The sequence below is a fragment of the Lontra canadensis genome, unplaced genomic scaffold (genome assembly GCF_010015895.1).
Source record: "Lontra canadensis isolate GAN:19392208 unplaced genomic scaffold, GSC_riverotter_1.0 scaffold15, whole genome shotgun sequence".
NCBI lineage: Eukaryota > Metazoa > Chordata > Mammalia > Carnivora > Mustelidae > Lontra > Lontra canadensis.
In genome coordinates this window covers 9,007,412-9,033,358 of record NW_022631009.1, presented here as the reverse complement: position 1 = coordinate 9,033,358, position 25,947 = coordinate 9,007,412, and the positions used below count along the sequence as shown (strand labels likewise).

General features: G+C 34.1%; 1 protein-coding gene across 2 annotated transcripts in view; it reads right to left on the bottom strand.

The window, feature by feature from the left end:
* Positions 1-25,947, bottom strand: part of CSMD3 (CUB and Sushi multiple domains 3) — a 1,221,727-nt gene that overhangs the window by 551,075 nt on the left and 644,705 nt on the right. For both annotated transcript variants that reach the window (XM_032858445.1, XM_032858446.1), the window contains 2 exons: positions 22,960-23,063; positions 4,221-4,333 (listed from right to left, as the gene is read on the bottom strand). In XM_032858445.1, coding sequence (XP_032714336.1) covers positions 4,221-4,333; positions 22,960-23,063 — 217 coding nt within the window. The remainder of the gene's footprint in view (positions 1-4,220; positions 4,334-22,959; positions 23,064-25,947) is intronic.

The following is a 25,947-nucleotide window of genomic DNA, read 5'->3' as shown; positions in this document are numbered from 1 at the left end:
CATGTTTTTTATGTGTAGTTTTATGTGTAGCTGATGAGACAATGGGAGCTCAGTAGTTTAACTCAATCTTGGGGTGTCATATATATATATATATATATATATATATATATATATATATTTTTTTTTTTTTTTTTTAAACACTGATCAGGGTCTTCAGCTTGTCTTCAGGCTTTAACGTTTCTGCTTTCCAAAAACACTTAACACCTACATAGAAAGTATCATGAAGTCCACAAACTTAGAGTTGCATCTAGATTCTGCAGTAGGTTAAAGATCTGATACTCATGTCCGTTCATTCACACATTTCACAAATATTTATTGAATGGTGATTATGTGTTAGGCATTGTGTTGACTACTGAGAATACAACAATGAACAAAAAGACCAACTTCCTATCATCATAGTGCTTACATCCTAGTCAGTTTTTTCTGATCTGTTAAATTGAGTTATAATTGATACCTCCCAGAGTTCTAATGAGATTTGATGAGTTAATGCAGGTAAAGTGATTGCGATATATAAGGTTCTTAGTAATTATTAATCATCCTTTTAATGTTGCTTAGGTTTTCTCAAAGATGAAAATACATAAAAAAAAAAAAAATAGTGCAGTGTTAATGGATGCTAATAGGTCCAGTGGAAAAAACTTTTCCTTTCTGGTTAATATTCATTTGAAATAATGGCAATATAAAACAAGAAAACAAAACTAATCTTCCTAAGGCTAATGGGACAGGATAAAAAGCTAAGTTATTCTTCCCTTTTAGCAGGAACACCTAGTGTCATAACTTGAATCATAACTTTGGCAAACTCATAGATTTCCTGCAGAGAAGGATGGCTGATGTGTTATACCCAAAATGGACATCAATGTTTATAACAAGTAAGGAATATCATTAAACTTCTGAAGAATACAGTGGTATTTTATGCATTTCTGCTATTGCAAACCATAATCAGCATACTTTTATGTACAAAATAACTATTAAATGAATTTTAATTGAATAAGAATGAATTGCATTTATAATAAGGAACTATTTTCTTGATTTTCAGCATTTGTTGCTTTTTTATAGTTTAAGAGTTGCTGTCCAAATTCTATAGAAAAAAGCACTGATATTTCCAAAGATTAAAGCTGAGGTTCTAAAGATAATGATAACTTAATTAGGCAATTATGTATCATTTATATTCACAGATATATTTTTGGTCTTTTAGTCAATAGTATGGTCTTAGAAAAGGCCATTTTCAAACTGAGTTTTTTGGAGCACTAAGGTTTCTGACCATTGGGGAATGCCAGTCCTGCATCAAAGCAGCCCAGGTTTTAATTTTCTTTTTTTCTATTTTTGGTTTCTTAATAGGAGATTTCATTTGAAAATTTATTTTCTTTTAAAGCAAACTTCAAAGGCATGGTCATAGGCAATTAGCAAAACACAATTTAAGAATTAAAATATATCATAAAAAAAAATCTGGGTTACATAATTTAGTGGCTACCTGTAAAATTAAAAAAAGAAAATATACCAAATGAAAAACATGCTTAGTTTACAGGAAAGCTACAGTCAATGCTATGTCATACAAAATCTACAGATGACAAAAAGAAGATATCTTTAGATCAAATCTGGAAAGGTTTTTTAGCAGGTGTTCCATTTAGAACCAACATACTACTTAACAGAGAGCATGGTAATTATGAAAATTATTTTTAGTAGGCAAAGTTGCTAAAGCTATCTGCACATCAAAATTCAAAACTTGTCAAAATGAACCCTGCTTCAACTTTGAGCTCAGGTTATAAATTATGGAGAATGCAAAAAATATGATTTTCACAGTAGGAAAAAAATCATGGTAAACTAAATTTTTAAGGACATATTTTTCCCTCTATTATATCGCATTATACATGTTAAATCATTTGTTCAGTTTTACTAATCACTTATGATGACATAGCAAAGGGTTGCTAATGGAAATATGAAAATGGATATATTTCCATCTGGTAATATAGTATATATCTGGCACAGGTCTTATACAACAGAGAAAGTGTTATTTTGTGATGAATGGAGTTAAGAAAGGCTTCACAGAAGAAGAAATATTTGAATTTTGTCTTGAAGGATGGGTGATGTGATGCTGTTAAAATAAGAATAGCGAATTTGGATGGAATTGCCTGAAAGGCCAGAAAGGAGAGGTTTGAAACAACTTGCTGGGATGGAGAATTACAGATAATTTTATAAAATTGGACTGTAGAAAGACAAAGACAGGGTGAAGAAAGCTGGAAGATAAGATGTCTCAAGGTTTTGGACCTTATCTTTAAGCCATGAAGAAAATTACGGAAACACCTACAGCAGGAGTGTAATGTGACACTGCTCTATTGCTGGAGATCACCATTCCCAGTGTGGACGTTAGATTAAAATAGACTGAAGGAAGGGAAAAGAATAAAGGCATTATTCAGTAAGAATCTCCTGTGTTGGTTTCAACTCTCTCATTTCTGTAGATGATTTGTGCTTGAATAGTTGGGTATGTTTTTCTCCGTCACTATATTGTGATTTCCCTGAGAGGTAATACCTGGCTCTTCTTTCTATTTTCAAACAACTCATTCAGAAGCCAGCACACAGCAGATCCTTAGGATTTTTTAAAAAAAATTTTTGAAAACTGAGCAGAAAGAAACCAAAATAATGTTTAATTGTACTACTTTACCATGTAGTTCAGCTCTTGAACTGCAGAGTGGAGAACATTGTAAATATTGATAGAAATCCCTACTGCTCCGACATGTCCATGAGCTCTATTACAACTGTTTCTTTGTTGAAGCATTATCGTTAATGATTAATACAGTTTCCAAGGTTTAAACAACTACAGGGTCTCTGACAGGTAACCTTCACAGGGTGAAGAAAATAATAAACTCAAGGGGAATATAAGGATGCCAGTTCCCTTTAGCCATTTAGAGTGGAATTTTCTTTAAAAAATGAAAACATCAAGACATAGATACTTTCAACAAAAACTGACCGTTCTTTAAATGTTGTAATTTTGTCTTATTTAGAGAGCAGACATGTGGATTTTTAAATGGAGGAGGGATATATTTGAAATTATAATCAGGGTAACCTTTTTATTATTTTTAACTGACATTTATATAAATTTCTTGAACTATTCAAATTAATATAGCACCAAATTAGTCACAAGTTAAAAACACAAGAGGCCTGTGTTCGGTCTCCCTGACAACATCAAGCATTCAGTTCCGTGTGTCCAGATATGAAGGCATGGCAAGCCAATGTTTGGAAAAGGAAACCGACTACAAATTATTATTATGCAAGTAAGAGAATTCTAAACAGCTATTGTTAAAATTGAGAAGAGAGAGAATAATGATTTTTACCACAACAGAAATAATAAAATCAAGCCACAGAATGTTCTGATGGTTTCTTAAAACTTTTCATTTCTTAAGGTATAGATTTCAATTGAATTTATTAACATTCACTATTTTTTCAGTTAGAATTCTGTATTCACATTTCATATATATATATATATATATATATATATATATATACACCTACACATATACATATATATATCCATTGTCTCCATTATCTCTATTTGAGTTTAATCAAGGTTCATCAAGGATATTTATGATTTTATAACACTTGCATCTATCTCTTATAAATGGAACTAAAAGATTCTGTTATGCATAGGTAATGAATCATCAATCTGCATCACTACCAACACTGGGTGGGCAGTGGTAATTTAGCACATCTTTGGTCTATGACTTACACAGGAATTGATCATTTGAACACCAAAACGATGTATTTAATCTGAAAGAATAACTGGTAGATCCCTATGACCCCTTCAAAAAATGGTACTCCGGATTCTTGGAGGAATTAAGTCCTTTACTTTGAATTTTAGTATTACCTAATTAGTATATTATTTTTGCCAGGCAAATTGTATAAAGTATATAAAATTACATTGTCTATTCTGGGTAAGGCTAGGAGTCCAGGGTGGGTAACATATAGGGATAGTACAGTGGACTGGGGGGAGACGAGATATGCAAAATAGACACATTATAAGGGGAAAAAAAGGTAGGCTTAAGTTTATTTAAAGAAAAGTGAAATCAACATTTATAGTTAAATTAAAAAGAAAAGTATTTTGTTAGAATATATTCTTGTTTATGTTCGGGGAAACTTTTTATTTCGTAGATGCAATTAAACTTGAATTTAAAAGTATTCTCTGGTGGTATTAAGATAACATACTTCCCATAGTAGCCATTCATCATTACCTTTGTAGTTAACCTTGAAGCCAACGGAGCCGACACTTTCATCTGTTTGAAGGTGCAGCCACATTTGGCTACTCATGCTCACTATCAAGTCTGGCACAAAGCTTCCAGTCAGCCTAAAAAAGAGATGGACGGAGAAGAGAGAAATGTGTTATTAAAACACTTTCTGCATGCAAATGATGACACAGAACTGTTTCTCAATACTTTCTTGGCTAGAAAAAAACAACTGTCAGATAAACTTGCAAGGCTATGCGTTGATGTAATAGAACAAACAGCACAATTTAGTGATCAAGATTTATTAAAAGTAAGTATCATTTCATGCGTTTAACTAGGTTAGGTCTTTCATAACCCTCAGGCAAGATACTAAATTTTAGACTATCAGAGAAACTTATACTCCTTTTTGAACTGAAAGGAAAAAGAGGATCTAAAATATCTTTAATTTTTTTTTAAACACCAGGAATGCTCTTCATTTTAACCTTTCAAGTTTTATAGAACTTTGTTCTAAAGAAATACTGTGAAAAATATTTAAGCACTATGCAAAACAATAAAATAGCAAGGAATTGTGGTACTGATATCAGACAACATATGTATTTTTTTTTTACTGCAAATAGTTTCATCTTAAAGAACATGCTGGTAGTTTGATATAACATCACTGAATCTATGCATTAATAATCTCATTCAGTAATGCTCAATTTTATAATTGTAAAAACGGAAATTACCTCATGTTTCCTCTGTCATTAATTATGTTACAGTCATATACTTGAACCAAAGCCAAGGGTCATAAAAAGGAGGAAAGCAAATGCATAAATAAGACCTTGGGGGGAAAAGTCTGTCGAGAATAGGAAGAGGGAAAAAATGGACTCACTGCTGAGCAAAATATCCATAGTGATAGGGAAGTTTAAATTATATACTGAAAAGAGAGTCTTCTAAAAGGGGGAATTCCTAAGTGTTTGTGAACTTTATTGCTAAGATCATGAAGATTCTGGGAAATTAGTGAGGAGAGAAGGTATACATTTTCCCTCTGTAATAAAATGGGCATTTTAAGAGACAATGTGTTGGGATAGAGGCTACACTACAATTACACCAGCAGAGGGCAGCACTGATGCCCATATCCCCAAAGCGACCATAGTGGCAAAATGCTTGGCTCATCATCTAGCCACCAAAAGGGTAAACTAACATCAGCTGACTGAGTTAAATGTAGCTGTGTTACCAGTGTCCAGTGTTATAGAATTTATGGGGACTCTATCTCAAACCGAGTTAAATATTATGTTTTAATTATGGGATTATATGTGATACAGGAACACTGTGAATTATACTGTATTATGGAATTTTAAGGTATGATGTCTTCCTGCCAGATAAAATTTAGAATTATTATAATATAAAAGATATACATACATACATTTTGCTTTGTAATATAGGTGTATATCTGCCCCATGTACATATTTGTGGGCATACATATCTGTGGGTAAACACACACACTCCCCCCCATCATTTGGAAAGATCATTCAGTGAAACTTTGTGGCATATGAACTTTCAATTTTCAAGTTGGTGAGCTCATAAGTACTACTCTTTTGAGCTATAATAGGGAGAGAGTTTATAGGCAAGAGTAAGGAGAACTCAAGCTCTGAGACATGAAAGAAAGCAAAATGGTTTCATTATGAAGTAGGCATGAGATACACCATATCAAATATGCCAACAATCTGCCTCACACTATTAAAAGTTGTTTTCAGGAGAAGATTGCATAATTGCTCCTTCTTATGTTCTCTTATTTCCTTTCAGTTCTGAACTTTTACTACCCCAAACCTCCAGCATGATATTTTTTCAGTTCATAAAGAACAGCTAATACATACAGGCAAAGTTGTTCCCTTGCTAACTTGTTCTCCTGTGATTCCACACTCGTGGCTGGTATAAGGGTAAATACAAATCTGAAAAATAATGATAATTAAACTAAAAAATTCCCTGATGCTACAAAGGGAAGAGAAAAACCCCCTTCTCTTTAGCATTTCCTTTAGAACACTCGAAATTATAAATGACCTCTGTTTATTTCAATTATATAAAAATCTTTTAAGTTAAATAAGCCTCTTGCCAATGGTGCATCCCGTGAATGTCTTTCTTGGAGGTCTGGGTGTCATTTCTTTGAAATGTGAACGTCAAGGAAAATATTGTTCTGTATCCCTGTTTTTGTGGGATTTAAGTGTAGGCATACAGATTCATGAGGTAAGTTCTTGCCCATCAAAAAGATGGGTGTTTTATTCAAAAATCTTTTTGGATAAGGGTAGTTAACATACATGTAATGGATTGTATCTGCCTGACTGTATGAAAAGGTGAGATTTATTTCTTTGCAATCACCTTGGTGGGTTGCCTCTGATACACATCACAGTCTGGTTTAATGCTTATTAAACATTAAAACTGTTTTATTCTTGCTTACATTTTGTGGAGAGATTTAACGAGGTTGACAGGTAATTCTATTTTTAATTATATTTCCCCGACAATTTGGTGATGAGGATAGGATCCAAATGGCAGTTCTTGCATTAAATGGACTGGCTAAAGTCTCATGGTCACAAACAATCTAATAAGAGACCCTGGATTATAAAGTGTTTCTTCTAGTGCCCTGCTCTTTTGAAATACTATCTCAATGAACCACCCTCTCAAATTCAAGATTTTATTATTTAGTAAACCAGGGTAAATTGGGCTCTAAAATCTAAAATCATGATCTAAGATAATGATTAGCTTTGATAGTGAAAAATATGGGAAGCCTGAAGTTCTTTCTCTTAAACAGGTAATACCCCTGTCATATTTGGAATACATAGGAGAATCTAGTCTTTCAGGATTTTTGTGTGTTTTAGGAGGGCCTCATACCAAGCAAATTAGATACTTGTATTTATTGGATGGCTATCATTCTCAGAGGAAAGTTAAAAAATGGTTTGGATAATCAGTGGAAAGACTGGGAAGAATGGGAGAAAACGTGAGAATTCAAGGGACTTTCTCTTTTACAGAAGCCCTCTCTTTCTTTCTCTTGCTGTCTCTGCTCCTTCTGTCTTCCCTGTCTCATTATTCTTTAAATTTACACCACCACACGTGGGGATGTGTACTAGCTACTGGAATTCTGAAGCCAATAGATTTTGCTCATTTGATGGAGCAAGCATGCTGGGACAAGAAGATGACCCAGCACACCAAACAGTAGCCAGCGATCCACCATCCTCCACAACTGTGGAAAAACTGGAAGACCTACTGAAAGAGACTGCTCACAGCCTTTCCTCTAAAGGTGAGCTGAGAAAAACCACAGTGTTACAAACAGAAGGAAGGTGAATCCCCTATTATTTTCCATCAAAAACTTATTGATACTTTTTCAGAGTTTACTAGCATGGATCCAGGAACAGGTCAAAATTGTCCTCTGGTTCTATCCATCTTTGTCTTGGCTCTTTGTTGACTATCCAAGCTCAAATTAAAGAAAGGGGGGTCAAATGGCAAGGACAACAACTATTACCCAAATCTTAGCAGTAGCTACTCAGTTTGGGGACAATCTGAACAAATATGAAGAAGAAAATAAGTTAAAAACGGCAGGTTAACTGTTCGGTTAAGACTAATTACTAAAGGAAATTAACTCTACAGTGGTGGCCAATCTGTGAAGAGAACTGAAGAGAAAACAGAATGTTACTATTATAAGAGGCTGCAACACTAGAAGAGGGAATGGAGAAAATAAGACTCCAGGGATGTATAAATTGCAGAAATAGGAATTAGGAATGCCCAGAAGGATAAGGAATAACTGGGAAAATGGTTTAAAATAGACAGACTGAGGAAATCTCAGCAGTAGGAACTGGTGAAATGTATGCTTCAATAACTTTCCCTCTGGCTGATGTATCATTGCTTTTTCTAGTAGATTGTACTGTTACTTATTCTGAAATTTTCCTGGAAAGTCTTCATTTTCCATCTGGTGATAGATCAATACAGGTCATTTGATTCAGCTTTATGCTCCCTTCTTTTCTTTGTGGTTCCAACCTGAATAGATCCTGTGGCTGAGGAACACATTTTCTTCCTTTCTGCTGATTGTTCTATAAACCTATTGGGGAGAGATCTCTTGTGCAAATTAAGACTACCATATTGTGTATTCCATCTGGAATGTCTGTGAATTACCCTCAGAAAAAGCATCTGGTTTGGTTACTGGGTACTTTCTGAAAGAAAAGGGGTATAGTAGGAAATAGCAAGCCTGTACCACACTGGAAAAGTACCCTGAGCAGAAACAAATCAATGTATTACTTTGGGCCCAAGGAATAACAACACTAATTTAATCTAAGATGTATAACCCATAGAAATCCCTTATCAGAAGCATTAGTCTTATGTCGAACAATACCCTTTGTTGAGGGCTCAATTAGAAGGGAAAAACCAGTTGTAAAAAAAAAAAATTAGAAAAAGCAAAGGATAATTATAAAAGAAAGGGCACTCACCCTATAATATTAATACTGCCAAATTCCCAGTAAAGAAGTAAAGTAAATATGATAAAGATGGTTGACTTTTGTACAAGATCTTAAGGAAATAAATAAAATTGTTCCATTAATGTGTATAGTTCCTAAACCAGAACTTTTAATAACTTTGGTAGCATTGTCTGAAAGGTTTTTCTCCAATCTATTTCTGTTTTGTTTTTGTTTTCTTCTAGCTCCTCTCATGGACAAGTCTAAATCTTGTTCACTTTTACTTATGAAGGAGTCCAATATTTATGGCCAAAAAAAAAAAAAAAAAAATTCAAGGGTCTCAGTATTCTCCTACTATTCCTCTAGTCATTTATGGGAAAACTTAGAGACAGCTCTCCCTCCAGAAGGATCCATAGGTATTCAATATATGGATGGTTTGCTGGTAGAATCAGAAACTAAAAAGCCATGCTCTGGCTTTGTTACAATTCCCTCCGTTCACAAGGGCACAAGGCCACACGAGATAAGCTGTATTACTGCCAAACTGAGGTTAAATATTCAGAGTATCTGTTGATGCTGAAGGCCCCAAAAGGATATAATACAGCCCATTTTGCAAATGAAATATCTTGTTAAATAAAGTCCCCAGTTTTGGGGGACTAAGAGGATACCGTAGACAATGAATTCAAACTTTTACAGAGAAGGCAAAACCTCTGATAGAGCAATTGTGTGATGACTGCTCAGTGTCATCCCAGCATTGGGAATTCTGAATTTGGAAAAGCCTTTCTAGTTGTGTTGTCATGAAAATAAGGGTGCCGCGTCTGGAGTGTTAACTCAAAAGCAAGGATTAGTTAGACCACACGTTGATAATGTATTTCTCAGTTCTTCTGGATCAGGGCATTGTGGTTACTGGGATGCTGTAATAGCAACAGACACACTTTAAAAAAGGCTCAAGTCCTTACCTTGAGTCACTTGACTTATTTTCCTGTCCTATGTGTTGTGACAGCTATCTTACAAGTAAGGTTACAAATTTGTGGGTATGCCACCAGACTAGGTATAAATGGTCATTAAACAACAACAACAAAAATACTATTAGGAAATGCAACCTCTTAGATCCTGTTTTTTTTTTGTTGTTGGTGGTGGTGTTGTTTTTACCAGATCCTAATCATATTGTTGGTCACAACTGTTCAATGGTAATAGAAGACATGAGGCTTTGACTTGATTTGTCTGATATTCTTGTTCATAATGACAATTTCATAATGTTTGTGGATGGGTCATATTCTCAGGATAAAAGTGGCCAGCATAAGGCTTTGTATGGTATGCTGACTCTTTATAAAAATTCTGGAAGCTTCTATTTTGCCTGGAACTAAGTTGGCACAAACAGCCTCATCAATAGCAGTCACGGTAATTGCACCCCCATATAGTATGTGTTTTTGTCTGTCATGCAACAGAACAAATTTGGGAAAAAAAAAAAAGAAGATTCCTACTTTGAGGGGAAAGAAAGTATCTCATGGAAAACTGATAGCTGACTTGTTCAAGGCTGCTCAGATCAGTAATCTCTTGCAGGGCTCACGCAGGCAGAATGAAAACTTCTGAAAGCAATGATTTTGCTGACAGAGCTTCAAAAGCCACTGTTAAATGTGGCAGATTTCAAACTTAGAAGCCTCACATTCAATACAATAAGCAATTTTTGTTAATTTCCAAAAATATGCTTCCCACACCCCCACACACAAAAAAATGTACAAATGGATTAGAAGAGGAGCTAAGAGAAATTTGACTGAACTGTGGGAATTAGCTAACAAAAACACATGCCACAGTCCTTATTTCTTGGTTAGCAATGTTGCATCATCAACATAAACACCAAAGTAAAAAAGGATTTTTAAAGGCACTAGACTCTTACTACATATACCTAAAAAGATGAAGTTATCCAAAACATATTAAAGAGATGAAAAATTTGCCAGTAGAATTCTTCATAGGTTCTCCTAAGGTCTGTGTAGGCAGTTTTCCCCAACCAACTTCCCTAAAATTTTGGTGGCATTTGGATTTCATAGACATAATTTCTGAGGAATGTAAGAGGTTTTGTCTAGTTATGGGATTATGATATCTGGATGGTCTGAAGAAGTTGTTTCCCTCTTCAGATGCCAATTCTCAAGCAGTGGTAAAGTCTTTCTTCAAACATTTTCCACTTAAGGAATACTAGAGCATAAGGAATCAGAGAGAGGAAGTTACCTGATTTCCACTGCCATCTAGTAATGATGCAAATATTTACAGATTCCAGTAAGAACAATCAAACTCATTTGTTAAAATTCAGCAATATATTAGATTAAAACGGTCTAGACCTTTACTACTAGCCTTGTGGAAAATTAGAGCAACCTCTGCAAGCAAGCATAATATTTTCCCTTTGAACTTATATTTGGCAGGCTTATGAATTTGGGTCAGAGATCATGTCCTGTACCCAATTTAACTGAATCCTCTCATAAACATGTCCAATACTTCAAAGGGCTTCTTTCTTCTCCAGAAGTCCTGAGACATAAAGTCATAAGGTAAAGGACCTTGAAGGACCCACCAGAAGTCTGCCACCTCTATTAACCAGGAGATTCTGTCTACTTAAAGTTGTTGTAGAGGAAAAATAGTCTGTTCCTATACTGGAGGGACTCCTTCAAGTGCTGCTGATCACCCATTCAATGATCAAAGTGAAAGGAAAACCCAGGGAGACCCACGCTTGCCAAGTGAAGCCAGCAGCCATAAAGGGTTAGGCAGTGGGTCTTACAAAGGAGTTGAAAATCAAATTTTCTAGAGCAACCGAGGATGACACTGAACTCAGCTTAAAGAAGGTATTCTAGAGAACGTATGATTTTTGTGGACTGCCTTACTGTCTTATTCACAGCAGTGTTTTTTAATTTCTTTTAAAAAATCACATTTTATTACAGAAAAAAAAACAGGTTATTTGTTAAACTATATTTTTCTTTCTGTACTCCCAGCAATATGTCCCACAATCACTATACCCAGATATCTCAAAATTATATTCCCAGTGGCCAAGACAGCTTTAATGTTCCCCTGAGCTTAACTAAACTTTGAGAGTCTCCTTCCTGATTACAGGCTCTTATTCTACCTTTTTGAAGAGCCTTTACTTTAGAAAACTTAGAACTGTACATCTTTTCTCTGCAATTCAAGACACAAATTTTCTACAACTCAAGAATGTGTTTCTCAAGGAGCTGGGAGCCATCCCTCTGAAATATAATCATGAAAAGAGTAAGCACTCCAAATTCTCTGTCTGTGGACATGCAGGAGCTCAATTCTGATCAGCATCTGTTAACAAATGCAAATGACCTATTCACATCAACCAATCTCCCACCTACTCTTCTCCAATACTTTCACTAAAGTTTACCCCAGCGTGTAAAACCCACCCCACCTTTTATTTCAGTAGAGTTGAGTTTAATTCCTCTTCCCTACTGTATGGTACTGACTCCTATTTCAATAGTCTTGGTCCCAATTCCAGTAGGAGTCCATAGTCTTGAATAAAGTCTTCCCTAACTGTTTAACTGGTCTGGCATAATTTTTCTCTTATACCAGTCAACACATGATCTGGACTTCTCAGTCCAGCAATCTAATTATTGACAGAGCAAAAAGTGAGATTATCTTCTTTGTAAGTTTTAATAATACCAAAGTAAAATAACTAATGCCCATCCAGATACTCACTTTATAATTTTGACATTTAAAAAAAAAAACACAGTTTTGTTAACTTGTTTGACTAGTAGGATGCTGCAGAATGAAAAGCATTTAATTAGAAACAGAAATCCAGTGTTTACAAATTAAGCTATAGAAGACAGGTTTAACACCACTTGATTAACTTTGAAATAACAAGTTGTCTCCAGTCTAAGTGTAGATAAACAAAAGTGAATGTCTATTACCCATGGAGATTTAATTGACTGTTATAATAATATAACTATTGATTTTGACCATGCAAAACATGGCCTGTAGGCTGGGTTTGTCTTCAAGATTTAAATAATTAGAGTCATGTGTTATTGAACACTGGAATTTCAATATGTACCCTTTAACAGGTGCCTCACAATAATACTAGATAATGGTTCTAGGTATCTTTGTGTTTCCATCTGGGAAAAATTATTTGGAAAGATAGAATAATTACTGAAGATCCTAGATTATTTTGTAAATGTAATGTCACTTATGTAATTGGTGAGAACTTAGGAGAAGTTTACTGGGATTCTAAAGAAATAAGCTCTTACTGAAAAAATTAGATTCAGGCTCCACGGTGAAGCTACTTCTTAGGTTTAAATTAGTAAGATTTCATAAGGAGCTATAAAATAATACAATAAACATTGAATCATTTAGAAGTGTAAGCAATATAGGCAACATAGCAATTTGTAAAACTAATGTATGATGAAAGAAAGTATTTGACCTTTGCTATCAAGAATTTTCTTTACCCATTTACCGTTGGTACAACATATTTAAAGGTTATTCCTCCACAGCTAATATTGTACTGAAATTTTAAATTCATCCTATTGTATTCCTGATAATTGCTTTACTTTGTATTTTACCGTGAATTTGCTGTATATTTAGATGACTGCAAACTGCCCAGAGGAAAGTAGAAACAGCAATTGAGATAATTATAAAATTGTAGTTTTATTATAAAGTAGTCACAAAAAGAAAAATTATAAGTGCAAATCAAATTAAAAAAAAAAGTTTCAAATTGTCCTTGGTTCCAAAAAAGTAGGAAAGAAAACTTTCCTATTTTTCCATTTCTTTTTATCATTTCCTTTAGAAAACTTAAAATTATAAATACTTGCTTTCTCGGTGTTTTTCAGGCCTATTTAAATGGTGTAAAAGCTAAACAAAACTCTTCCAGTTTTACACACCAAGAATGTCTTTCATGAAGGCCTTGGAGCCATCTCTTGAAATGTGAACATGAAGAAAGATCGTGCCCCTTCATCCTGCTTCTGTGCCTGAGAGTTAAAGCCTAGGTGCTTTGCTCTAGGGTGTAACTTCCAGCTTATCATATGGATAAGAGTTAATTTTGTTTTACTTTTGATAAGGATAATCAACACATATGTAATGGATTGTATCTGCTTATATAAATGGTTGAGATTATTTTTCTTTTTTTGCAATCTCTTTAGCAGACTGCATATAATGTATGTTATATTCTGGTTTAATGCCTACTCAGGAGTAAAACTGATTTATTCTTTTCTTCATGTAGTGAAGAGGATTCACTTTGTTGGTGGTGATTTTATTTTTAATTATATTTTATTAACATTGGTACCTTACTCGAAACCACGCTCTTTGGATGCAGGTTCATTGGCTAATGTCCTTCCAACAGCCTCTCACGCACTTTAGTTTAGACTCAAATTGAAATTTCACCTACTTTGGACAACTTTCTATTCAACTCCCATCCCTGACAGTAAAGGGTGTTTTCTAATCATAGAGGAGGGAGTCCCACATTATTTCAAATGAGTATTCAAATGGCTTTAGTATGGTTTTGTTTGCTTGTTTGTTTGTTTATTTTTAGGGAGAGAGAGCATGAGGGAGAAGGGGGCAGAGGGAAACCGAGAGAGAGAATCTTTAAGCAGGATCCATGTCCAGCACAGAGCCCAGTGCAGGGCTAGATCTCATGACTCTAAGATCATGACCTGAGGTGAAATCAAGATTTGGATGCTAACTGGGGTGCCTGGGTGGCTCAGTGGGTTAAAGCCTCTACCTTCGGCTCAGGTCATGATCCCAGGGTCCTGGGATCAAGCCCCACATGGGGCTCTCTGCTCAGTGGGGAGCCTGCTTCCCTCTCTCTCTCTCTCTCTGCCTGCCTCTCTGCCTACTTGTGATCTCTGTCAAATAAATAAATAAAATCTTTAAAAAAAAAAAAAAAGTTTTGGATGCTAACTGACCGAGCCATCCAGGTTCTCCAGTTTTAGTGTGCTTTTAATATGTATTTTTGAACCTGTTAGCTATAAACTTAAAAAGAGAAACTTCTTCAATACATGTTTGTTAATAGGCTGAATAACCCCAGAGATCAGGACACATTCTAATTATCCTAGTTTTTCCCTTCACGCTAGAATAAAAGTGTAAAAGCCCTAAATAAGTACACTCAGAAATATTTCTGAAGCACTCAAATACAATTGAAATAAAGGATGGAAACTATAAAATTTCTATTAGAATCAATGTTTGATTTTCTTTATAATCACTCTAGGCATATGGGTGCATCCATTACAGATAATAGCTATTTTCCTACATTCCAAAATATTTTTTTGTAGCATACACATATGTAACATTTGCTTTTTATGGAAATATATTTAATATTTATTCTTCTAGTGTAGTACTATCAAGGATGGTTTATATGTTCATTTTGGATACATGAAATTCACTAAGTATGATTATGGCTACAAGCATTAGATTTAAAAAAAAAAAAATTGTAACCTTGAAATACCACGAGCTGGGTGACATCAGAAAGCGGTGTTGCCTCATATCCATTAGGATGATTATTATCAAAAAGACAAAAAAGTAACACATCTTGGTGAGGATGTGGAGAAAAAGAAACTCTTGTATACCACTGGTGGGAAGGTAAACTGGTACAGTCACTACGAAACAGTATGAAGGCTTTTCAAGAAATTAAAAATAGAACTACCAAGTAACAGCAATCCCACTTCCAGGTATATATTTAAAGGAAATGAAATCACTATCTCCAAGAGATATCTGTACTCCCATGTTCACTGCAGCATTATCCACAACAGCCAAGGTGTAGAAACAACCTAAGAGTCTATTAGCCAATGAATGAATCAAGAAAATGTGGCATTTTATACAGTGGAATATTATTCAGCCTTTAAAAAGAAGGAAATCCTGTCATTTGCAACAACAAGAATGAAACTGGAGGGCCTTATGCTAAGTGAAAAAGAAAACCAGACAGAAAAAGACAATTACTATATCTTACATGTGTATATATCACTTACATGTGATACACAAGGTATCACTTACATGTGAAATCTTTTCTTAAAAAAGTCAAACTGATAAAAACAGAAAGTAGAAAAATGTCTGCCAGGTGTTAGGAAGCAGGGGAAATAGAGGTTGGTGAAAAGGTATGATTTTCAGTTACTAAAGTTCTGAGATCTAATGTGCAACATGGTTACTATGGTTGATAATGCTCTATTGTTGTCTTGTATAATTGAAATTTGCTAAGAATAGAACTTAAATGTTCTCATCAAAAAAAAAAAAAAAAGAAAAAGTTAAATATGTGAAATGATGGAAGGATGAATGAACTCAATGAGGAAAATCCGTTCACTATACATATATATATATGTGTGTATATATATATATATATATATATATAAAATCATCAAGTATATGCCTTTAATATTTAACACTTTAATTGTCAGTTATATCTCAATAAACCTGAGAAAAATAAAAAGGAAAAAAAGTGGATCAACATATTGTAATAATAATAATATATTTCTTTAAAAATAATAATACATGGGGTGCCTGGGTGGTTCAGTGTTTAAAGCCTCTGCCTTCGGCTCAGGTCATGATCCCAGAGTCCTGGGATCAAGCCCCGCATCAGGCTCTCTGCTCAGCGGGGAGCCTGCTTCCTCCTCTCTCTCTGCCTGCCTCTCTGCCTACTTGTGATCTGTCTGTCAAATAAATAAAAATCTTAAAAAATATAGTAATAATAATACGTGGAGTACTAGGAATAACAGAACTACATAAATGTTAGCTCATTTAGGTAACTGAGTAATCCATAATTGTGACATTTATTTCATTCGTGGATTTAAGTTTCAGAAGTTCTTATTGGCTATTCAAAAGCATAAGGTGTGAGGGTATCTGTCACAGTTCTCACTTCATACACAGTATTTCTGTATCAACATTTGTTTTTAGGAAAGAGAATGACATTTGTTTTTAGGAAAGAGAATGTGAAGATGAAGACCTCAGCACATATATCTTTGTGTCCAGCTATGTGTGCCATCCTTCATTTATACTTTTAGCACTCTAGCAAGGGGCAGTCTTTAATATTTGCTATTAGTGGGAGGAAATTCAGCTGATTTAGATACCCTTTTTATATTTTGTTTCATTTTTTTACAACCACTTTTGAAATGCCTACCATAGTACAAATATTTCTGATTAAAAGGAGAGAAACATTAACTAAAAGACTTTTTTTAATTTTAGACAATTCAATCCACACAAAAATAAATACACAAACCAAAGCAAACAATAGCAAACTGACTTTTTCTTTAGTAAAATTGTCAATGTTTTCATAGTAGAAAGATGTAGCTACAACCACAATGAAAAAAGGATGAAGAACCATAAAAGTGAGCTATCTCTATATTTAATAATTTGCTGCTAGAAATCAACATGTCACAGAGACTATTTCCATATTGTGGCCTAAATAATTCTTAAATTCCAAGGGCATATATTTACTATTGCCCAACAGCAAGTCATTTTCATGAATATGCATTAAATCTTCTCCACAGGACTAAATAATGTGTGTCTGGCACTGTGATCTTGGACTTCCAACTTTCAGAACTGTGAGAAATAAATTTCTGTTGCTGATAAACCACCACATCTATGGTATTTTTGTGACAGCAGCCCAAGTGAACTAAGGCATGTCTGCACTGTATGTCCTTGTCAATGTTTGCAAAGATACCTTCTCTGTTCACATGTCTCAGTAAGTGTCTCGATGCAGAGTAACGTTGCCTCTCCCACTATAATTCACGCAATACCTAGCAGTGTTAACACAGGCTCTGTGTAAGGTATTTTGGGAAACCCAAGATGAGTAAAAGATAGTTACTGTTCTCAAGGAACTTAAAATGATGGTGAGCATGTGTGAGTGAGTGAGCGAGTATGTGTGCGTGGTGGAGGAGGGCAAGCAGAGTACAAAGCAGAGTAAAGAGCAATAAGAAGAGGGTTTGTTTTTTTTCCGTTGTTTTTAATAACTCTAAGATAAGGGATGCAGAATTTTGCTCACTGGTCAATTTTCTAAGCACTTTTTATTTATACCCTGGTCAGCATTCTCTTAAAAAAAATATTACCTTGTTGCTATATTTAGTATATTCCCTTCTTTCATTAGCCTATGGTGTTTTTGGCATTTAGGTTTTTTCATTATTAAGAGAGGGAAATACAAAAGCAAATTTGGGAAGGTACAATTCCCTGGATGTAGAAGAGTTTGCTCAAGGCAAATATCATGTGTAGTGGTCTGATACCAAGAAGAGTAGAGCCTAGATTTTTACAGAGTGAATCACTGAGTAGTTTAAAAAAAAAACCTTGGACAAAGTAGCTTGTCAAAACATGAAGACCAATGAGCTGAGAAAAATAACAATAATCTCTAAGTATAACAAAGCTATCTTATCTAAAAAAGCTAATATATTTATTAAAATATTAAAATGACCATAATATTTATTTAAAAACTGTATTAACAAAAGTGTGTGTGTATGTGTGGGTGTATTTAAAATTAAAAACAAAAACAAAAACAAAAAAAAAACAAAAAAGAGAGAGAGACAGAGAGTACCCAGGGAGGGGTATTGCTTGCCATTATCAACTTATAACCGAGAAGGAAATTTTACACTGTACATTGATTTTATAGGAGAAATTAGAATTTCAAAGTAAGAGAATTAGCTATGTTTAGATACCCAAAACAACATTTCTCCCCTTAAGATACTAGTTCAAATACAATGTCATCCAATCAATATCAGTGCATATTCATAAAATTTCCAGAGGTATCTTAGGAGTAAAAGACTTTTTTTTTTTACCTCGTCTTTTATTTTGCAAGTTTTCACCTAATTAATCTTAACAGTGTCACCATGAATTCAATAAGGAAACAGCAAAGCATGTGAGAGAAAAGGCAAGAAAACAAAGAGAATCACATGCTTGATCAAATGCCTAACCATCTTCCTTTGATGCTACAAGAAGGTTGGACAAATAATCAACATCCTCTCCTTTTTTATGCAGACGAAATGAGGGTTGGAGGTGAATTCAATGCCAGTAACTGCATTATCATCACTCGTAGTTCTCTCAAATTTATTACATCCATTTTCACTATCAGGTGAATTTACACATAAGTGTGAAAAAAGCACATGGAAAACAATCTGGAGAAATTTAATGTTATTTTAACAGCCTTTAAAAGATAATAGCATGATTGTTTAAAGCAATTACCTGAATTTTTATCAGCTGGCTAAGTTCATATTCTGAGATCTTTTGACACTTGTCACTATAATTCCATGCAGTTGTCAGGAATAAAAAAATGCTATTTCACAAAAGAAAAAAATGCCCTCCAAGTAATTCCAATGGAGAGAAAATGAATGAGAAACAGAGACAAGAGTATAAATGGGCAATTTGATTATGAGACAGCAAACGGCAGAAGCAACACATCCCTGAATTGTGAATTTAGGTTTGCAACTTAAGTTTGCAGTATTTTAGGAATTTTCATCTGATAAAACTATATGGCAAAATTCATATTACATATGGTGTCCAATCACAATGCATTCTCTATTACTTAATAATTTCATTGCTGATAACTTCATCATATTTCTTTGGGGCTAAAGTCTCAAGGTAAAGAGATGTTGCATACTTAAATTATTTTTAAGTTACTGTATTACAAAAACTAAATGCTTTGTACTTCAGAGAAAGTAATTATAAGAATGGTTTTTAAAAACCTTTCATAATTAGTCTTTTTATGGAGGATTATTTTAACTATTGAACATATTGTGACTTTATGGACTATATACATATTTTTATGGAATAGAATATGACAATTGACTTTACTTTTTAGAACTTAAATATTAGAAGAAAATGAGAAACAAAAACACTACATATTTCTAATGCTTAATTTAAACCTATGACCTAAACAAAATAGGTTCGTATGTTTTATATCTGACTAAATACTTACCAAAGTGATGTGTTCTGTGTTTATTAATGAGAACTTATAAAATTAATATAAGCTGAATTCATCCTCTTAGAATTTAAAATATGATATTACATAGTTTTCTGTTAGATGCATGCATTTCTGTTATTTATTTTACTACATTTTTTTACTTTTAGCTATCACATCTCTTAAAATGAATTTATTTATGAAAATAGTTTTGGTGCCAAAAGTTACTTACTAGCATATAAATCAAAAATAAAAATCAAAAAGGAATTCATAGATTAATAAAACATTGCTAACTAAGGTGTCCAGATGGAGACTAGTTTTACCTGTTAGAAGAGCATCATTTAAAATAAATTCTTTTCAATTAGGGTTTTAAAACTTAAAATTCTTGACAATTTATCATGCCACATATGTAATATTGTTTTTAAACTTGAGCAAGAGGACCCCTTTTCTAATCTCTTCCCCATGGAGGGTCTCCTTCTGACCTTTCCTTAACTCTTCCCCAGGGAGTTGATGCATCTGCTGGTGCCTGCCTTCCTCCCTGACTTCTTCCAGATTCTAGGCTAGTTTCCAGCCCATAGTGCCATCAGTACAGGAATTGGAAGTAAGTTTTTCAAACTTCTAGAGTAATTTAAGAGCAATTGTGTGTGGTGAATTTCATAATATAAAAATAATGGGATTGTACTCACATATGTTTTTATTTCATTTTTCTAGGAATTTATTTTCCCTTCCCTTTACAAAAGTATCAGTTCAAGATGGATTGGAAATGAAAACAAATATATTTTACACTTTGTTTGAGAAGTACTCTCCTACAATTCACTAGCACCCGGTACCCTGGATTTGCCTGCCACCTGGACCCACATAAGCCTCCTTTCCACATGCATATTTCCAGGGCCAGGACATAGGACCCATATGTGCACCCTTGGGCAGTGAACACTACTTGCAGGGGGGGAATGGGGACTTCAAATGTTTAAGCGGGGAAGTCCACAGCTTGGTGAAGATGGAGCTGAGGTTGGTGAGAGTGGGTGGCAGCTGTAGGCTGGGGCTGGGAACACATTTGCCCCATGACTTCATGTCCCCATAAGGAAACCACACAATTCCTAGAATTCTAAATGCAAACTTGTCTTTTCAGGTCGTCATGAAAGTGCATTTGTCAAGGTAGGAGAATGGAACATACTATATTTGATGACATGTAGCTTTCATATACAACTTCTAATGTTTAGATATATGATACATAAGTTTGCATTTATTTGCTTTCTTACTCTGGGCCCTGCAAACGCCCAAATGCGCGGTCCTAAAGTTGGGAAAGTTAACCTTGAGAAATATGCTTCAGATTCACTCAAATTTAGATCAGCATCTCTGGTGGATACAAATCCAGTTAAGTTCTATTATTACAGAATCTTAGAGTTCAAAGGAACTTCTGATCTAATTCTAGCACTGTAAAATCTCTGTTAGTGAGTCAGCTGGCTTTCATTTGAACACCTCCAGGAGTAGGTGCTACCTAAGTTCTGTTTCAGTCATCCTTACTCGGGAAAAGGGTTATATTTTCAGAGAAGTGCAATGTTGTTTCTCAGGGAGAAAAGAAAGTTTGAGAAACACTTTCTGGTTACAGACAGAGGAATATGGATGAAAAATGGGAATCACATAAATTTTTCAAAATTAATATAACTTCTCAGAGTGAGGGAAATACAACAACAAAGTAGAATGACTACACAAAAAAGGGACAGTATAACAAGAGGAATATGAGAAGAGGAAAAGAATATATAACTTTTTCTTCTTTTTCCCACCAGCAACAGAAGGAAACTCATGTTAGTCTGTGATATACAGCTATTTCCATTCGACTATTTATTTGGTTTATAAAGGCACTACCCATCCATACTTTTGTTCTCTATAGGGTCTTTTGTTGTCCAGCTAATTTGGGGATAATCTTCTTTAAAAAATCAACTGTAAGCCTATTTTTTTTCCACTTCATTATCCCATGCTTCTCACCTCATCCACTATTTGATTTCATCCATTCAAGACAGATTTTAAAAATTAATTTAAAAATCTCCCCATCACTATCTTCCAATATAAAATGAAATAAAGGCATCATATGCACTTGACAATTAAAATTTTGAAGTGAGCAGCAAAACCACTAATTTTTTTTTTTTTTCTTTTTGCAACCTAGGTCAAATGGGGATGGTAGGTATGCAGAAAATGGAGGAATGTGGTGAGAGAGAGTGGTGGCAGTGTGTGAAGGTGGGAAGGACATTATGCGGGGTGGGGTGGGAAACAAGGCATAATGCCCCCCCCCACACACACACTGCCTAGAGCAGTGATATGGATTCAGACAGAGCATCTCTTGATCAAGGAAGAATTAATTTTTTCTTTAGAGTATGGTTGTATTTTTTTAAAAAGTTCTTTTTTCTCTCAGTATCTAAAAGTTGTAAAGGTATTGCCCTATTTTTTTTTTATTTTGAGTTTTATAAGAAAAATTAGATCCATATCATTACAATAATGTCTGGATCTGAATAATGTGTGTATGTGTATGCACATACACACTTGCTACTCTCACAGTCTTAGGGTGTTTTAAACATAGTGTATTTTTTTTTCTTCTCTTTCCTAGCCCTCCCACATTCTCACTAGGGGGACCAATTTAGATCTATTGATTGAACAGTCTAAAAGGTAATGCTCACAGAATGAAGCTTTAATTTTTATTCCCACTGGAGATGAAATACTCAGTGTGAACTTCAATTTGATGGTTTAGGGAAATCCATTGTGTTCATGAAGTCTGAACTGAAAATCAATAACTATGAAAGGAATTCTGAGAGAAAGTGAATCCTAACTTTTTGAGGTTCAAAGGAGAAAACACAATATAGTCTCCCCAAAATATTTTCCATGCCTATCAGAGGTAGATTATTGGAATGAATAGCTCAGGGACTGGGGAATAAATAAGTTCCTAGCATTTCCTGTTTTTTGATACATGATCATTGTTTCAGCCCACATCAAAACCCCCAGTTGCTCTACTTCATCTATTTCAAATCTAAACTTCAGATTTCAATGGCTAGGTATGATTTTACATCCAATACGTGAACATGACCCACCAGTCTGCAGTACCGGTATCAGAGTCCCCTGGGATCCATTTTATACTTTTTTTTTTTTCCTTTCCATTTTTAAACTCTAAGGGCAAGGGTATTTTCCAAAATAAACCCTAATCAGCCACTCTGCAATTTTACTGTGAGCTTCCATTTCTGACAGGTTTCTGTTTGCCAGTGGAGTCTAGAAAATTCTGTTTGGATCCAGTACCTTAAACCTCACTGAAGAAGAGCTAATAAATACTATATGTAGGTTGCTGATAATAACCAAGTTACTATGCTTCTTCTGTTGGTAGTAGTGGAAGAGACCAACTTAAAAAAAAAAAAAAAATGTAGAAGAAAGAAAAAAAAGGTTAAAATTTAATAAAGACCTGATAGGCAAAGTCAAGAATGAGATGGTGAGCACTTACACTTGGAGTACTGTCCTGGGGTCTCCAACTTCACCTCCATCACCAATGGTCAATGTATCATAGCCAATCTCCAGATCAAATTCTTCAAAATTTATCTGTATGACCTAGCAATAAACAGAAACAAACATCTCAACTATATAGCAATATGTAATAAAAATAAAAATTCGGGCAAAGAAACATTGAAAATGCATATCAGACTCATTGTATTTATCCATATAAATACCATGGGAGCAGACCATGTCAGACTATCCCTAAAATCCAATTATTATAATTTTCATGATTTTTATTTGCTCTAATGTACCTTCTGTAATAATTTTTCAATGAAATGGCATGGCTTAGGTTTATAGGAAACTCTTATTTGAAGCATGATTAATGCAAATCTACTTTGAGAAGTCTTTATAAAAAGTACATGTAGGCGGAGAGTCGTTTTCCATACATTTGCATATATTTTTATAAAACTAACATGGAAAAACACAGAGTGTGCTATTTCCATTAAATAGTAAAGCTTAAAAAAACATTAGAGCTAAATTTGAATCTAAATTACCAGATTTAAAGGTATTGGATTTACTTTTGTGTATCCTTTGGTAACAGAATGCCTCAAATGATTTTAACATGCTAGCAAAACTGGGAGCAAATTACACCACAATAAGTAACTTAGTATTATTTCTTACTAACATATACTTATGCATTCATACATTGTTTATACATTTATGCAAAAATTCATATTTAATAAAATTGTAATTCTTAAATTAGGAACCTGATATGATATTAAATAATAATGTAATTAAGAATGAGTATAAGAAGAAATTACATAAATACTGTCATATATAATCATGCCTTGAGCAAAAAATAGTTAATAATAAAATAATATTCATTATTTTAGATTAAAAAAATGAATGCCCGAGGTCACCAATTTTAGTAAAGTATAAACTAAAAAGGCATCTCTCTAATAATTTTCATAGCTATTTGTTACCTTGGTAATATAAAGAGAAATTCTAAAAAAATGACCAATTTATATTCTGGCTTTTTTAAGCTTTATAACATTTTTTTAAATTATGACACCTCTTGATTTTTTTAATGGTTTTATATTACATATAGATAGTTACATACAGATACTCTCAACTGATAATTGTCTGTCATTAGAGATTTAGGTTGTTTTTACTTTTTTGTTTTTATAAACAATATGGTTATGAACACTATTAAACAGTTTCGAGTTCAAATGTATATCTCTATGTTATATGCTTAGAATTGTAATTTCTCAAAAACAAACATTTAATTTCATGATATTGTGCCATAAGGTTTTCCAAAATTATTTTACTAGTTTAAATACAACTTCTGTACATTAGATTTCATTATTTCTACCAAAGTAGAGAGTGTGTAAAGTGATCTTTTGTATTTTCTTAACAAATAAGCTGTATATATTTTTATATGTATGTCATTTATGTTTCTTTTTCTGTGACAGGACTTTGTATTTTGACTGTTTTCCACTTGACTGCTTGTTTATTTATTTTTTGGAAGGAGGGGCCAAGAAAGAGGGAGAGAGAGAATACCAAGCTAGTCCTATGCCTAGTATGGAGCCTGACATGGGGCTTGATCTCACAACACTGAGATCATGACCTGACCCTAAAAAAATGAGTTAAATTCTTAACTAACTGAGCCACACAGGTGCCCCTGGACTGCTTGTTATTGATTGCGTAATTCTTTATATCAGTGATTCCCAACACATAGGAAAGAGTAATATTTAAGACACATTGAGGTAAACAGATGAGGCTGCTTGCAATGAAAATTTTTTACCCAGGCCCTACTCTGCCTCACAGAGAGCTAAGATCAATATCTTCATTCTACCTGTAATTCATTCATAATACACCACTGAGTCTGACTCACTAGTTGAGGTCAGCTTTATATATTCTGGATACTAATCTATTACATGTTAGTGAGTTGCAGTATCTTCTTCAAGTTGATAGATTGCTTTTTTGCTTTCTTTTTAAAAATCTTTTGGTAAGAAGGAATTACCAATTTTACTAAAGTGAACTTTTAATCAATTATTTTATAACACTTCTGCATTGCCTATTTTCTTCAAATCTTTATTTTTGAGGAACTGATTTTCATAAAGTATGTGAAATAGAGACATAAACAATAACAGTAAACTAGCAGAGATCCCCCTTTTCAAAGCTTCAATATAAATAAGCAGTTGTCTCAATATTACTTGAGACCTCTTTTCCCCAATGATCTGCATGTCAGACTGACATATCTCAAGAGTCTATATATGAGGATGTTGGTTTGGGAGCTCTAGATTGCATTCTTTGATCAGTTTGTGTGTCCCTGAACCAACAGAAATTGGCTTGTTATCACTATAAAATACCATCTTATGAGTCAGATATGACATATTTCTATACACATTTTGAAAACCATTTTTTATTACTTTTTTGTTTTTTTTTGAAAGATTTATTTAGTTATGAGAGAGAGAGAGAGCACACGAGTGGGGGAAGAGGCAAAGAGAGAGAATCCCAAGCGGACTCCCCACTGAGTGTGGAGCCTGATGCAAGTCTTGATCTCACCATCCTGAGATCATGGCCTGAGATGAAATGAACAGTTGGCAGCTAAGGTGACAGAGCCACCCTGGTACCCTATTTTTTTTTTCTCATTTCAAATGGTATATATCTTTATATTTTTACCTTTTCACTGTTTGTATATAGACAGGAAATTTATTTTTGCTTATTGAGCTTACATTTAGGTGACTTTCCTACTACTATTATTTATAAATTATTTTTAGTTTTGTATATAACAAGCATATCTTCTGTAAATGACAATTTATATTCTTATCTATCCTATTTATTAATTTTAGAGAGAGGTAGAAAGTATGGGAGGGGTGGTGAGGGTGGGGCAGAGGAACAAGGAGTCTTAAGCCCACTTCTATGGAACCCAACACAGGACTCGATCAGGACCTGAATCAAAACCAAGAGTAGGTGTGTTAACCAACTATGCCAC